The sequence below is a fragment of the Rhea americana genome, unplaced genomic scaffold (genome assembly GCF_003343005.1).
Source record: "Rhea americana isolate MKP2758 unplaced genomic scaffold, rheAme1 scaffold_285, whole genome shotgun sequence".
NCBI lineage: Eukaryota > Metazoa > Chordata > Aves > Rheiformes > Rheidae > Rhea > Rhea americana.
This window is the reverse complement of record NW_028186407.1, coordinates 1-16,501: the sequence shown is the minus strand read 5'-3', so window position 1 is coordinate 16,501 and position 16,501 is coordinate 1. Positions and strand designations below refer to the sequence as shown.

Genomic DNA, 16,501 nt, shown 5'->3' with positions numbered 1-16,501 from the left:
GACTCAGAACCTTAGTTTCATTGACTTCACAGTTAGTATACCAATTTATACAGAATGTAAATGTGGCCCATTGTTTGTGATGATACGGTTGAACAACCCAGCACTGAGCCACAAATTAAATAAATGATAAAGGTATCATATAGCAAAAGATAATGTTTCCCATCACAAATGGAGGACAACACATGTACACATTCTATTTCATCATCTATTGCTTGCCTTCTGGAGTTGATACTGCTGTATGTTGGAAGGCTACTATCTCATCTAATCTGAGGAGCCATAAGGAATATTCATATATTCTTCATTATGAATGTAAGAAAATCTGTAGTTCCACTGCAGTCATTTTTCATTTAATGTATTCTGAGTACAACTTCGGTCTCAATCAATGTTTTTAAAATTATATTTCTGCCATGCATTTTACAATAATCAATGAGCTTTTTACAAGGCACTATTAAAAAAAAAAGTTAATACTGATTTCTCTCAACGATGACAAGTCTTTTAATGTTAYATTCATCTTTATATTATTAAGAACGTGGCTATAACTGTATTAACTTTATTCTTTAGTAATTAGCCCTTCAAAGCAATATGTTTCTTTCAATTTCTGGAAGTCTCAACTTAAAAAATCAGAAATTCCTCTTGAGAGAGAACTTTTAACAAAAGGGGAACAATGATTCTGGAGTCAGCAACAGAACTACAGTATGCCATTAATGTACTAGACTCCCACCTGATTCATGAAAGGAAGACCAGTGGTGAATAAAAGATTAAAATAACCGAACATAATGAAGTGACAATAAAAGAGAAAATGTAGGAAATTTTCAAATGACAGAAAATAGAATGTTATACTAAAATCAGAATTTTGAGTTCTTATTTTGTTTATAAAGGCTCTATCTACAAGGGAAATTTTCATCATCATTGTATATTAAAAATTTTCATTCCTTTCAGGGGCAACGTGGACTTTATACCCACTATAAATATGGTGGGAAAGAACTAATATGAAATGGGATTCTATTTTACAGAAATATAAAGGAGAAAATATTTCTTTATCAATCTCTCTTAGAAAAATTAGGCATGGTATTATTATAGTTTTTTATATATGTTTGTGTGTGTGTATACACACACACACACACACACACACACACACTATATTATACAACTATGTTATAGTTGTCCAAATACAAAATATTTGAAGTTTATTTTTTAATTTCTATTTTTTTCAAATAAAGTTGTTAATCTTTCTTAAAATACTTATTTTTCAGGTTCATGTACCTTACAGAAACCAACACTGAAAAAGATTATACAGACCTTTCATAAACTGGCGAAATACTTAGCTAAAAGAACTGTAACTTTCTAAAAAATGTATAGCTACCAAATGACAAAAACAAATTAGGAAGTTATAATTTCTAATCATGAGCAAGTTAAGAGTTATGTGTCAAGTTATACAAAGAAAGTGAGAAATGCACTTATGGAAATATTGGATTTAAATTAATATGACATGCACAAATAATGAGACCATTCAATTCAGGATGTTAAATAATTCAGTCTGTAAAATTCTAAATGCAATTTCTCAACACCAACTATAATTGGAATACTTTTCTTAAAACTTTTTTGTGACTTCATTAAGGTAAGCAGTTAATTTGACATTAAAAGATGAAGTGATTTTAAAAACATGTAATGAGGCATGCAATGAGGAAAATGATTAGAATAAATCAAATAAGGCTTAAATAGTTTTTAATACTATAAACAGAATTTTAGTCTTTAAAAAAGTCTTCTGTTACTAAATATTTTCCTCCACATATACTCACATGTATTACCTACATTGTGCATAAAACTTTGGATAAAAGAAAGCAATATGACACAACTCAGGTTCCTCTTCACAAGCCTTGTTGTGAAATGGAATTCCTCCAGAGGACACAGTCCTGCATAGTTCCTCTCATTGCCTAATGGCCAGTATTTTCTATGGCTAAATAAAGGACTAAACCTGTCTCATAACTATAGAATACCTTATTCACTATTGGAAGAATATGCCTGTCTCACACTAAATTTTAATGTTTGCCTTTACAATTCATACTTGAACTCAACAAAAAATTCATGTAGGAAAAAATTGTGGAGTTAGGGGTGAAACATTAATTTCCCAAGAGGCAATCTCAGACTAGGTTTCTGAATCAAAAAAAAATTTTTTTKGGGGGGGAGGGGGGCAGGGGAGGAAGGAGGAAGCTCTATGGGTTAAGGTAAGCTAACCATCAGGGACATCCACAATTTTCTTGCCATTARCACCGAGAAGGGAAATATCCAGAAACCAGAAGGTCCTCAGATTGATCACATCTTAGAACATGAGACCAGTCACAGTAAAGAATTAACTCCATCCACACAGTCATTTGTATGGTGTTGAGTTTTTACAGCAGACTGCCTGGCACTATAAGGCAAGTTACTGGCTTTACATAAAACTTGTTGGGCCTCTTGAATGCCTTCTATCTTACATGCACAATCTTTCCTCGTCTATATACTGTGGGATCTCATTAATGTTTAACTTACAGACTACATTACTAGGAATACACCTTTCCTAAAATGTGTAGATTGTGGTATCAATAGCATTTGGTAATTACTGACCTTCATGCTGAGGAAGAGGGAATAGTTTCTTTTGTAGAAGAAAAGCAGCAGCTATGACAAATGACACTGTGGCAGAGTAATGGAAGAAAACGTTGACTCCCTCCCCCCTTGGGGGTTCTTTGCACTCTTTTATCTCTTCTTTGATCTTTAAAAGCAAAGAAGGTAGGAACTACTACCTGTGGAAGGCTTCTGCATGCTCTCAGTAACTGCCATGTTTCCTGGCTGATAGCATGCTAACATGCTGAATCTTTGGACTTCTTGAGCTTACTGAGGTTGGTCTACTTGCATTCCTCATAGACACTTAAATCATCTGATCAGGAGAATAACAAAGTTACTAGTACATATTCTCAAAAGATGCTATGAAGAGGTGAGGATCATATCTATGTTTCTTCAGACTTTTCAAGGCCAAGCTTTTCTAGAAAGAAAAAGCTTCGGGAAAGCCAACAAAAGGCCTCATGAGATCCTTTCGAGACCTTTCATAGAGTAAAGTCACAGAAGTGGCTGATTCTACTTGGAATTGGGAGATAGGAATAGAAATTGGCATGTCAGGCAATTCCAGAATAAAGGGTGGTCTTTGTATCTGGACTGCATGTACATTTATTACTCAACTATGCTACATTACTTATCCCAAATGTTTGGACTACTTTTTCTTCTGTTGTTCAGTGATATCTTCGAAGAATAACCATGAATAATCATCTAATTAAAAAAAAAAAAGAAATTCCAAATAAGTTCAAGTGAGTTTACAAAATAGAAACTTCTATGTTGCTGAAATTATACTGTGAAAGATTTGCTGTTTATTTCAAGTATATAATAGGTTTTTAAGTTTATTGCCAGCCTCTTCCATGAATTTGACAGTTGTGATAGTTAATGTATAAAACTAAATTTTACTTCATGTAAATGTACTTCAACTACAGGCATTCTGAACAAATTTATTAGGGGTCTGTCCAACATTGATAATGAAGGAAGACAGAAAAAGTTACATAACAATAGCATTTTTGACAGTTTTCTGCCAGTTCACACTATGTGGCTTCTGCTGAGAAATGAAAAATAATTTTGCTCTTGAACATATTATCCCTATAGAATCTAGAGAGAGTTCTATGGATTTCAGTCCTGACATTCAAATCCTGTATACAATCAGTATCTTAGCCATTGAGAAGCCCAGACTTTTCTATCATGTTTCACTTGTTTCTGACCTTGCTTAATCTTCTTTTAAAATAAATTCTCATGAAAGAACTCCATTATAGGAAAGATACTGTTTAATTTGAATTGTCGCATTCTAGCATCCTAAGTTCTATGAAAGGGATAGCATGAGTTTAATAAGTTAACTATAAAAGGTTAGTATTTCAAGATACACGAYTTACAAGTTGTTATACGACTATCTTTTTGTACTGTTAGCTTCAGAAGGCTGCAAAAAGTGAAGACAAGCAGGAATAGATGTGCAAATTAGGCAGCAGTAGAAAAGTTGATTAAAAAAGCTGAAGGTCAATAAAAGGGGAGAGGACTACATTGCTCAGCCAGGCTCTTCACAGTGGTGCCTGCTGAGAGAAAGATAGCCAAAGGGCATAAGTTGAAACAAGAGAGGTTAAGACTGGATATAAGGAAAAACGTTTCCACTATGAGGACAATCAAGAAGTGGAATAGGTTGCCCGGACAGGTTGTGCAGTCTCCATCCTTGGAGGTTTTCAAGACCTGACTGAATAAAGTAGTGGACAACCTGGTCTGATATCATGGCTGACCCAGCATGGAGCTGGAAGTTGGACTAGAGGTAGCCCGCAGTCCCTTGCACCTGAATTATTCTATCACCTATGATCATACAATACTAAGTACCCAAATGCTTGGAAAAAGAGAATATATTTTTAAAGAAATGGTAGAAAAGAAAAAGTGTTTCCAGATGAGAAAGAGGTAATAGAACTGTTAGGTCAGTAGCTCTTTCTTCRCTTCTTCCCCATAGCAACTCAAGAAAGGGGCAGCCATGTTCAAAATTAGGAACAGCAATGATATCAGTCTAAAAATTATACATCCTGCTAGTGCTGGAGTAGGTTATGGGACTAGAGTGGAGAATCTGCCAAGTCAATTTACACAGTGAATCAGCCAGGAAAGACCATACTTGATAGGTGTAATCTAGAACGCTTTTTCCATGCTGTGCTTTGCTTTTGTGACTCTGTTATAATGAAATTTTATTTCTATCCTTATCGTGACAGAATTCAGTAAGTGTATTCTTCTATATTAACATCTCTTGTCACATCAAAAATCAGAGTCACTCATGTACAAAGGATATAGCCTTCCCCAGAAAAGCAGACATAATTAAGGCGCACCAGAATGAACCATGCTTCCTATGTTTAGGGCTCCTCCAGGGTCTTCAGGTTGCTTCCATACAAAGATGCAAGTGTAGACTGCTAACAGTGATTTATGCAGAGACATGCAACTCCCTTGGTATGCCTGGAGGTAGCCTGGAGCTTCTTTGATGAGCAGGAGGAAAGTGGAAAAATTACTTCAGACTTGGAGGGGGTGAGATGGGAAAGAAAGTATCACTTTCAACTTGTCACACAGACATAAAGCTTATTTAAGATTGTCTTCCCTCTATTGTTTTTATTCTGTCCATAATCATAGAAAAATGAAAGGCTGAGTTCCATTCCTAAGACTAAATATATTTTTGCCTTTGCATTCAAAGCAAAAATAAAAAAAAATAAGGATAACTGTTCTGAAGTTCACAGCTAGATGGAGATGACAGTGATGCCTGGGGGGTCGGGGAAGCAACTATTAGTTTCACTTTAACTAAAAGTGAAATAGTTAAAAAAAAAGTTCTACAAAATTTCAGTATCAAGAATACTAGTAAAGACCTATGAAGATATGTACAAATATTAAAATAATTTTTGGTTTCAGGAAAAAAATGGAACTGAATGTACACTCACAGAAAATAACATATTTATCTTATACAACTTTTGTTTCTCTTTTAGTGGCAGAGCATTACTATAACACTGGTTGAGAAAGTGCAGATGGTTGCTGTAATCCTAGGATCTCTGTTCTTAGTAGCAAGTGTGACTTGGCTTCTATGGTCAGCCTTCAGCCCCTATGCAGTATGGCAAAGAAAGGACATCCTTTTTCAAATCTGCTATGGAATGTATGGTTTTATGGATCTAGTATGCATAGGTAAGCTCAAAAATGTTAAACAGCACAGACTGTGGTTTAAGACTTTGACTATCTATTTTTCTAATTGGTCACTCCAATTCTTTGCAGATTTATTCTGAACTGATACCTTTGGCAAATACTGCTTTTTAGAGTGTTACAAATACTGCAAAGAGAAGAAAACCAAAGAGGTTTTACTCAGATTAATCAAAGCTTCCCCCAAGATGGTAGTGGTGAGAACAGGATCAGATTAGATTATTTGAAAGTATAGATGGCTTTCAAAGTTCAGGAAGTTAAACAGGTGAAAATAACAAAGACTTTATTAAAAGAACTAGTAAAATTATGTGCTACTAAATCTCCCCCGATGCTACTTTGCATTAGATTGTACCATTATCAAACACAGAAGAAGAAGCCCTTGAGGACGTAATCAAACTATACATCCAAAATTAAGATGTATGGACTTATACAGATCGCGGTGCTAGTAACAGAGAAGAATAAAGAAAGCTAGCATGTCTATCATAAACACATATAAAACACTAGGGCTAAGTATGATAACTTCCTATACTATTAAAAAGTCTTAAATTATTTAATTTTAGCTGCAATCTTGGAAAGGAAAATGCAATTTATTGCAAAGCTATTTTGATCCATTTTGAACTATCTGAAAATATATGGACCCAGAAATWTTTAAACAGAAATCTTTTTTATTAGTTAGTAAACCAACTTTGACTGAATGTTAAATAGCTGCAATTAACTGTAGAGGTAATTTAATAACTTGGAGTAAACAACTTTAAACCATATTCTTAAAAATACAACTCTAAGAAAATCCAGAGGTCAAATACCATATCATATTTGATTTGAGATTTCTGAATAAAAAATATTGATGTTATCTCAATCTCATATATGGCAGTTCTAAAAGACAGTTCTGAATTCTGCTCAGTAAGGTGCAAAGAAACAGAGTGATTCTTAATATCCAGGCTTTTGCTCCAACTACAAAGTCATACAATCTTTTATTGACACCATTCCATTACAGTCAGAGCATTTATTTATATTTCAGCAGGATCATTAGTTCTATTTATTTACTATTTCTGTACGAGGAACTTATTCTGGAATGTTTTACAGCACAGGCTTCTTCTGTGAACCTAAACCTTCTTAGACATAAAAATGAACTGAACCTAGGTCTCTAACACTCCAGACAAGTACTTGAGTTTTAGATGGAAAAGAAAAGGGTCAGCTGCATGTTCTGTTAGGTGCTGATTTTTGAATACTGCTTATTCCTGCTTAGCCCTTAATTGCTGATGTTTTTGCTTTTGTTAAAAAAAAAAACTCTTTAAATGGAGACAAAGGTTTTTTGTTTCAGGCATATTAAGCTTTTCATTTATATGGAATTCCAGTTGTGCTACAGATAACAGTTTTCAAAATTTTCCTTTATTTTGGATTAACCAGTTGGAGTAACCAGTTATTTCAAACTATTTTAATTTGTTTCCATGTGTTTGTCAAAATAGTTTAATCAAATTAATATCAAAATTATTTAGATTGTCTGTAGATGAATAAGTGAAAATTAGTGAATTAGTCTACAAAAGTAAACTATATTAAGGCATGGTTTCAATATATTGGTACATGTAGCCAATGTAGCAATGTGCCTGCCTTCCAAGCCAGCCAAGGTCAAGCCCCTTCTGGACTGGAAGCTGCTGAGCTAACATGTACCTCACATAGCTATGCAGCTTCTAGCCTGACAGGCACCAAGTAGTAGCAAAATGGATGTATAGGTATATTCACCCACCAGATAAACTGACCTGTCTGTAATTACATGAATGCACATTTTACAGTCATATCATAAATAATAAATCTCATTTTTATGTTACTTCTCCTGAAACTATGATTAGATATATTTTGACACTGTTTATGATTATAAAGTTTAGTGCAGATGTGACTTAACAATTTATTAAACTAAATCCAGAAATTTAGAAAGCTGTACAAAGGCAGCTTGGTAACTGCTTTATATTCATTAAGCAACTATTTTAATTTTTCACATTCTGTAAGCTTATAAGAATAAAAATTCTTGTAACTTTTGAGAATATTTTTAATATATTCAATTTAATTCAATTTTATATTTTAATTTCATCATAAAGTGAAGGCTTTTAGACTGGCAAAGCATTTGCATGAAGTTCCCTAATAGATGAATACAATGTTTATTCTGGAATGATTTAAAAAACATAACAGTCCATTATGCTAATGACTTTCTGAAAGCATAAACATATGATTTTATCATTGCATATTATATATAATCTCTTATATCATACAGTTTGTAAAGCTTACAGCCAGCCACAATTCCCACTCTATATTTCCTTTGCTATCATCATTTCCTCCCTTTGTAGAAAGTCATCAATGACATTCTCTGTCAGATCTTAGTCTTACAAGGGATTTGCGGTGAGTTAATACCTACATTACTACTAGAATCTCTGTTAATTTCAGTGAAAATCTATGCAGATGTAAGGATTTGCTTTAGTAGCACACATTTCAAGACAAGTACTTGAGTTATTGGTGGTATGATCAAATATTCCAGCTGCCTTCAGTTATGCCTACCAATAGCTTTACATAAACAATACAAATATTTTTGCCATTTGTGAAGTATAAAAATCTATACTTCTTGAAGTATTTTGTTGTGGTCATTTTTAAAAGCAGTTTGCTCACTGATAATGACATATTTACATGTGATCTCTTTGAAAACTTGCACATATTAATTTCTATTTTTCCAATGGCTGATTTGTATTCCATAGGTAATAGATGGTTATATTCCATAGGTAATATGCCATCCTCTTCCTTATGAAGTAAAGTATGTGTAACATATACTTTAACTGATAATCTTGTTTTTCATTTTACCAAATGCATCTCAAAATTACAGATAACCAGGATTCCATTCCAGCATACATATTTTATTTGTATCAATTGTTTTTCTCATTCTATTCTGAATTAATCCAGAATTCTAATTTCCTCCTAACAAGATTGTCTTTACTTATCAGTGTCAACCCAACAATTCTCTAGCTTTTATATTTCTTCACCTAAGCTGGGAATAAAGCTGTTCTTTTCAAATATTGCTGATGGTAGAAATTCTCCTAAGGCAAACCTTGACTATTTTAATCAAGTAGCACTAGTATCTGTTACAAATCTGGAGCTATGTGCAGTGATAATGGTAAGATCAGAACATTCATGTTGGGATTACCAAGGGCAGTCAGTTCATGAGTCATAATATGACAGCAATGAATGATCTGACCTCCTTTTTTAGACACTGAAGTACAGTACGATAAGTCTTTGCCATTCTGTTTTGCAGGCTTAACAATTATTTTTCATAACACTGGAGTCATATTATTTTATGTTTCCCTTCAATGCTTTTTCATTTCAATTTCCTTTTTTTTTTTTTTTTTTCCTTGTGGACCCAGATACAGAATAGGATTAAGAAACAACTTTTTTTGTCCAGTGATACAGGCTATTTCAGAAAAGTGTCTTTTAGTCCTCAGTAAAAATTTGTTATGTCTACAAGGCTTTTTAAAGGCCACAGCTCTCCTCTAAATTCTGGACCTGGAAGAAATTCTAACAATGTCTGCTTCCGGAAGGACCATTCCTAAATGACTATAAGTTAGATTAGTGTGGTAAGACAATACTGGAACATAATGAGGAGTTACCTCTGTGTAAAGACATTCAGTATGAAAAATTTCAAGTATCCTTGTGACTCAGGATAAGAAACCCTTTGGACAGTGCCAAAGAAAGAAATTCATAGTACTTTGCAATAATAATAAAAAAAAGTTATAATCCCCCCAAACCCAATTTTTTGGATCCCACTATACTCCCTGTATCTTAGAAACAGATTCTGAAGAAAAAGCTTTCTCAGAGCCATAGGACATTTTGACAGGTTCATCAGCCCAAAACTCTGTTCCTAGTAGACATGAACCGGGAAGAACATCAGAACAGCTATCAGTACCAAATTCTAACACTTTCTCTTGGGACTGTCTGTTTCAAATGAGATATTCTGGAGATCCGTACTTTCTCCTTAAGCCTAGGATTGTGCAAGTGTGTTCTCTGTGCTATTGAAACCACAATATTTGGAACAAAACAGTATTATTTCCCTTCTTGAAAATACCTTTCAAAAGAGATCAAAGATCTATTGGAATTCTTTTGCCTCTTCTATATAGGTCTTTTTGAATCTGTAGTTTTACTAGATGGGAAATGAGAGGGAATTATGAAATTACTCTTTCTCTCATTAAGCACTGTCCAATTGTCATGACAACTTTCTTTCAAGCCTTGCAATATTTGATCCTTTGTTCCTTAGCTCTTTCTGAGCATATGTGAATAACATCTTCTATTTTAAAAGAAATATTGTCTTTCTTGTCATCGTTGAGACAAGACTGAAAACATAATTTCAGTAAATTTTTAAAGCTCAAAAAAACTGAAAAAAAAGAGCTTAAAAAAACATTCCTGTGATTTTTTTCTTTTAAAATTTTGTGGGTTTTTTGACAGTTTTGATATACTTTACATATCCAATRACCCTTTATCAACTGCTTCCTTCTCTATTTCAATATATGTTGCATGTGTATGTTGCAATGGAGAGCAGACAGGTATCAGAAATCTTTACATTGGGGAAAATGGGTTCTCTTAGTTTTCCTTCATCACAGTCTTGAGGGTAGTGGGGCCATACAGTACTATGATGCAGTGACAGAAACAAGGAATGCACAGGTATGCTGTTACTGCTCTACCATGCCATAGAAAATCTAGCAGGAAAAAAAAGTGATTTTAGTCACAGTAATAAAAACACAACTTACTTGGTTTTTAAATAATCCTTTCTAAGATGATACAGACAGCCTGATGGTGTGTTTATGTATTAACATGGCTGCTAAATATTTAGAATAGGTTGCTTTATGTATATCTGAAAAGATGGGAGTTAGACATCTTGCAATCAAGAAAAATTTCCACTAAAATGCTGTGTTGCTACAAAACAAATTTACAGTATCTAACATTTCATTAAGTTTATATTGTCTTAATTTTACTGCACTAGATGCTTCAATAATTCTAGGTAACTTAAAAGGCTTACAGAGTTGCAATGATTATTACCATGCCCTTCTGAAAGCAGTCTTTGTATTTCTCCATCTTTAAATATGACTTTTAAAAAATGTATTAGAATATGCATTCCTATCTGAAAATCACTGCACTTCAGTCTGAAGCTCGCTATTCATATAAATGTTTTTACCATCATTTTTACTTATGTCATCTTTCTTTGAATGCCTCATTTCTGGTATCAGTTAACTCCTCTAAGAGACCTTTAAATCACAAATTCATTCTGTAGGAACAGATTTTATACAGTCCCTTAGCATAAAGATCTATAGCCTATGATATTATAGATTATAGTATAGATTTTTGAAATACATAGGAACATTTTGGGTAAGAAAAACTTTGGACAAGTTTATAAACGTGTTTGGCTAGGCAGGCTACTCTCCTCCCAAAGCAGGGAATCAGAGAGAACATGCAATGTTGCTCAGAAACATAGCAGTTGCCAGGCTTTTTGAGAAGAAAAACCTAACAGAAGGCTGAAGTTTCCGAAGACTCCTCAATAAATCCATATTTGAAATACTTAAACATAAAGAGCATGCACATACATAAATATATATATAGTACACACGTGAAAAATGATGAGTTTCATTTAAGTTAACAGTATTGCTTGCACACTTACAGAAAACATAAATATTAGCTAGATAGAAGCAGACTGGTCTATTCAGGACTCCAGATAATCTATATTTTGCCTGAAGGACATTTTAAAAGATTTCCTCCATTTTCTGCCTACTGAATTTTGAAGAGAAAGAATAAGGCTTATCATCCTTGGCATCCTTACCATAGTTAATAATGCCATTTATCTTTTTCTTCTTGCTCTACTGAGGCATGAAAGGGAAGACATTCTTCTTACAGCTGTTTCAAGTTGTAATAAACTTTCTATGATCCCAAACTGAACAAAAATGTGAAAACGGTAAAATTTGTTTGTAAGGATTTGTACAAAACATGTTACAAAACATTCTTAAATCAATTTAAGACCATCCTATCCCTTACAGGGAGCAGCTGAGTAAGATCTCAACTTACTTAAAGATCTAGTTAAACCACTACAAATCTACAAAACAGTATTTAAGCTGTATTTAATGAAAACAAGGTTCACACTGGTATAAACAGCCAGTTTACAAATCTGCTGGTGAAACTGGTTTATACTGGTTTATCTATACCCACATACATTGAGTTAGGCATTCTCAGGTAATGCCAGTATTGGCATATATGTTGAGTTTACATTCAAAATGGTTTTATTGCTAATTATGAGGGCTGGGAATAGTCTGTAAATTTTGGATTTTGATTAACTATATGAGGGAAAAGTTTAAAATTATTATAAATGCACATGTACACGAAATGCCTGCATGTTTTTCCCTCCTAATCTTAAACATGTGAATAGTGGTTCATATTGCATACATATAATTTATTGGAATTATCAGTTGCTAATAATTTAATGAGCTCTATTTAATTTGACATCCATTGCCAGATTCAATACCATAAGCATTATGAAGTTACATCTTACTTGCTGTCAAAATGGTATTCAGAGACATTTTGTACAAACTAATAATTCTTTTTTTTTTAATTTCAGGATTGATAGTACATGAAGGTGCATCTGTTTATCGAGTGTTTAAGCGCTGGAGGGCTGTCAATCTGCACTGGGATGTGTTAAATTATGATAAAGCTACAGACATAGAGGAGAGCAATAGAGGAGAAGCCTCAGCAGGAAGGACATTGTGGTTACCGCTGACTGCATTTAGAAACAGAAATTTCGTTCATCCAACACAGTTAACCTCACCAAGATTTCAGTGTGGCTATGTATTGTTACATCTGTTCAACCGTATGAGACCTCAGGAAGATTCGTCAGAGGATAACAGCTCTGGGGAAGTAGTGATGAGAGTGACCTCAGTGTAAAGATTATGCTCACTGTGCTATACAGATAAGGATAATGTGCCCTGATGTTTAAGGACGTTGGAATGTAGTTAAAATGAATGGTGAAACCATTAACACTTGAAAAATATATATATACACATTTTTTAAAAAATTTAGTGCTTTTTATATGATCAGCTGAATCACAAATACATTTTTCTGAAAAAAARTCTCTTGCTTTTTATATAGTCTGGTTTATTAGATCTTTTTGTCGATTTGTACTTAAGTTGTATATGATATAATTTAACTCTTAGGTCTTTGAATGATGAGGAAACTCATTTTTAAGTAAAAATATATTTAAATGTATTTTCTTAAACTGTGGCTTTAACCCACTACTGTTATTTTCCAACTGCCATGAGAATTAAACTAAACAATCTTCTTTCAAAAAGAAAAAAAATGTTAACACAAGTTAAGTATTGTTTCTTTCCTAAATCTTCTGTTATTGTTGTTGTTGTTGTTTGTAGCTCAGTTCAGATTTATGAAAATAAGTAAGAGATACAGTGTCTCATTTTTAAGCAGGGAAGTCCAACAGGTGCTCTACAAAACACGAGGGAAGATGCTAACTCTTCTTTCAGTTCTCCCACATGGATGTGCAGGATGTCAGATGCAAGTATCACACAGACAGGGATAGACGCTACTGGAGACTGCTGTGGAGACTGCTGGGGCTGTGCCCTGCTCACAGAAACAACACAGCCTTCCAAGCAGTGGTGCTGCTTTTGGTAGCCTGTGAATAGCATTCTGATTACAGGTCATTACCTACCCATATTGTTTAAAATAAAGAGGCAATATATATTGCAACTGCTGGAATAATAATGAATCCTAGCTGAAACTAAAGCAGACTTAATGCACAGTCTTAACTTTGCCAGGTAACAAATCAGGATATAAAAATGAGTCAATATTCATCTTTATCAAGATAGCTAATCAGTGCTATGAAGTTTGCTTCTCTGTTTTCATCTCATGGTGGAAATTCTAATATCATTTAATTAGAAAGAATTGGAAATAATTTCCAAATGAAGTTAGCCTGTTGCAATTCAAGGTGAAAAATTAAGGCTGACTGACAGCCCTCACTTATTTAAAACAGTCACTCATTTTTCTCTTTCAAAATAAGTTATAACAAATGATTGAAGATTTATAGACCCACATTGCACAGTAACTGAAGTACTGTAGCTGGAAAATTTCCTTTCAAGGATCAACAAGGTGGTGCTGGAATCAGTCTATACCTTTCCTATGTAAGCAGCTCACGTGCTAAGATCAGACAAAGGGGACTTCTGTGACTACACTTGAAAATGAGATTGGAGCTAAGAGGTGCTTTATATATTCATAAGCCAATGAACTCTACATGGGGCATAATGTTTCACATCACAATCTCACAAATTCAAATTTACACTTACTAAATTACAAAAAAGCTACTTCTCTTTAAAAATTTAAAGTGAAAAGAAGTATCTAAGTCATAAACAGCAAAATACCCTCAATAAAAGCCAATTTATATGCTCCCTGACAAACTACCAATATACAACTGGTAATTCCATTGAGAAACTATGAGAATTCACTTCCAGAATAGCTTTAAAAAATTTTGCAAAGGAGGAATTTGTGGAGAAACAGAAGATGAGAGAAACTATGTTGGAGAAACCTGCTGTATTACTAAGAATCAATTCTTCTTAATTATTATTTAAACAAAACCCTCTTTCCCAGAAGCAGCACAATTTCATGTGAGCAAGCTGAAATCAGTATTAGGATCTTCAAAGCATTTGTAATACAAGGAATATTAATTTTTTGCTTAAAATACTTAAAAGGTTATGTCTCATGCATTTTAGGTATGGTCTTTACAGCATCCTAAAAACAAAATAGAGAAGTACATGAAAACATTTTGTTGTAAAGAAATGTATTTCATTCATATCCAAATAATTAGGATGCTGAAAAACATGACTCATCAGAAAAGATCAACAGAACTAATTTAAAAGATTACTGTGTACAAATATTTGAAAGATATCTAGGTCCAGAATGCTTCCCAGCTTTTGTGGGAAAGAGTGGTCCATAAAGGAGTAATGAAAAATAGTAGCAAGAGAAATGTTTAGAGTAAATACCAGAAAAGTCTTTCTAACAGTAAGATTTGTGATCATTAACTATTGCTGTGGCACAATAATTTTTCATATATCTGCATTTATATATTTCTAGACATAGAAATATCTATATTGCTATCTATAGAAAGCAAGAACAGAAAATGATAATCAGGGACAAGATTAATTCAGCCAGGGTGCAGCTCTGAAAGAGATTAAATATTTGGCTGTACTATACTGAAATATGTTTTCAGTAGCAAGAGGGCCTTGTGCAGGATACAAGTATTTCTTCATTGACCTTGTATTTAAATTTGTGCAGTACTACATTACTATCTTCATCTACATGAAAGACAGATGATATAAAGACAAGCGCAGATAGGCAATATTAGAATGATAAAGGAATAGGGACAGTATTTCACATGAAGGAATTAGTGTGGCTTATTCTGCTCAGTAAATAATTGCAGAATAGAAATTCTGTAACAAAAAAAAAATGGTACATACAGATCACAAACAAACTTAGCCAAATGTTTATGGTTTTAAAATATCCATAGAATAACAAAACACCTCATGCTGCAAGGGTCAGAGGGAGCATGTTCAGCCCAACCTTCAGCGACACCTCTGAGGTGAGACTACGTTGCCAAATAATTTATCCAGTTTGGTCTTCAAATTCGCCAAAGATGGAGACTGAGCAGTCTTCATGGGCAAGCAGCTCCACTGCCTGGCAGTACTCAGGGTGAAATGTTTTTCCTTAAAGCCAGATTAAATTTATTTTCTTGTATCATTTTATGTGTCTGCATCCTACCCTCACAGACTACAACACTATCCCCAACACAGGCGCGAGTGAACACTCTGAGCCCTCATACAGACCCGCACCTCAACAACCAYATGATCCCTCCTCAGGAGCTCTTGCAGGCACAATGCCTCTGGAAGGTGAGCAACACACACTCCTATGCGCTGCACCAAGAGATTGTAACCTGTCTAGGACACCCACTGGAGCAGGCCCCAGCTGGCCTGCTCRCGAGACCCCCGCCTCAGCCCTTGCCCCTGCAGCAGCGCTGCTGGCTTCCTATCGCTTTCCTGCTCACCTCCCTGCCGCAGCAGACCCTGCGGAGCRCCTCCTGCAGCTCCTTCCCCTGACAGCTCTGTGAGCCATCAGGGCACACGTCCACACCCTGAGCTCCCGCAGTGCTCAGGCCAGGCAGGAGCAGCAGGCCCTCCCTGCCTGCAGACCCGTACCTCAGCAACCACATGCTCCCTCCTCAGGAGCTCTCGCAGGCTCAACGCCTCTGGCAGGCGAGCAACACGCACWCCTATGCGCTGCACCAAGAGATTGCAACCTGTCTCGGATCCCCACCAACGCTTCCCTACCACACCACGAGCACCAGCAACCAGCAGGGGCCCCGCGCGACCACTGCAACCTGCCACCTGTATGAGCCCTGCCACGCGCACCAGCCTGCTCACAGCTGCGCCCTGTGGCAGCCCTTGCCTGCACTTGGGCTTGCTGCCTGCCCCACGTGCCAGCTATGTAGAAAAGGGGAGCGGAGCTCAGCAGTCTCCACCTCTCGGCCAGCTTTCCCCAACCACAGCTGCCTCAGCCGGAGAAGCAGAGACCCCCCTCCAAAGAAGCTCTCCAGAGCGCTTCACTTACTTACCCCACAAATGCGGTTGCACCTCCTTGCTCCCTCTGCCCTTGCTGCCCGCAGAGCATG

At 35.3% G+C, this 16,501-nt stretch overlaps 1 protein-coding gene across 1 annotated transcript in view; it reads left to right on the top strand.

The window, feature by feature from the left end:
• The window catches only part of MARCHF11 (membrane associated ring-CH-type finger 11), a 31,708-nt gene extending 18,899 nt beyond the window's left edge, over positions 1–12,809 (top strand). The window contains exons 3-4 of the mRNA XM_085308874.1: positions 5,562–5,754; positions 12,398–12,809. Of these exons, the coding sequence (XP_085165000.1) occupies positions 5,562–5,754; positions 12,398–12,720 (516 nt within the window). The 3' untranslated portion in view covers positions 12,721–12,809. The remainder of the gene's footprint in view (positions 1–5,561; positions 5,755–12,397) is intronic.
• The last annotated feature ends 3,692 nt before the right edge of the window (positions 12,810–16,501 follow it).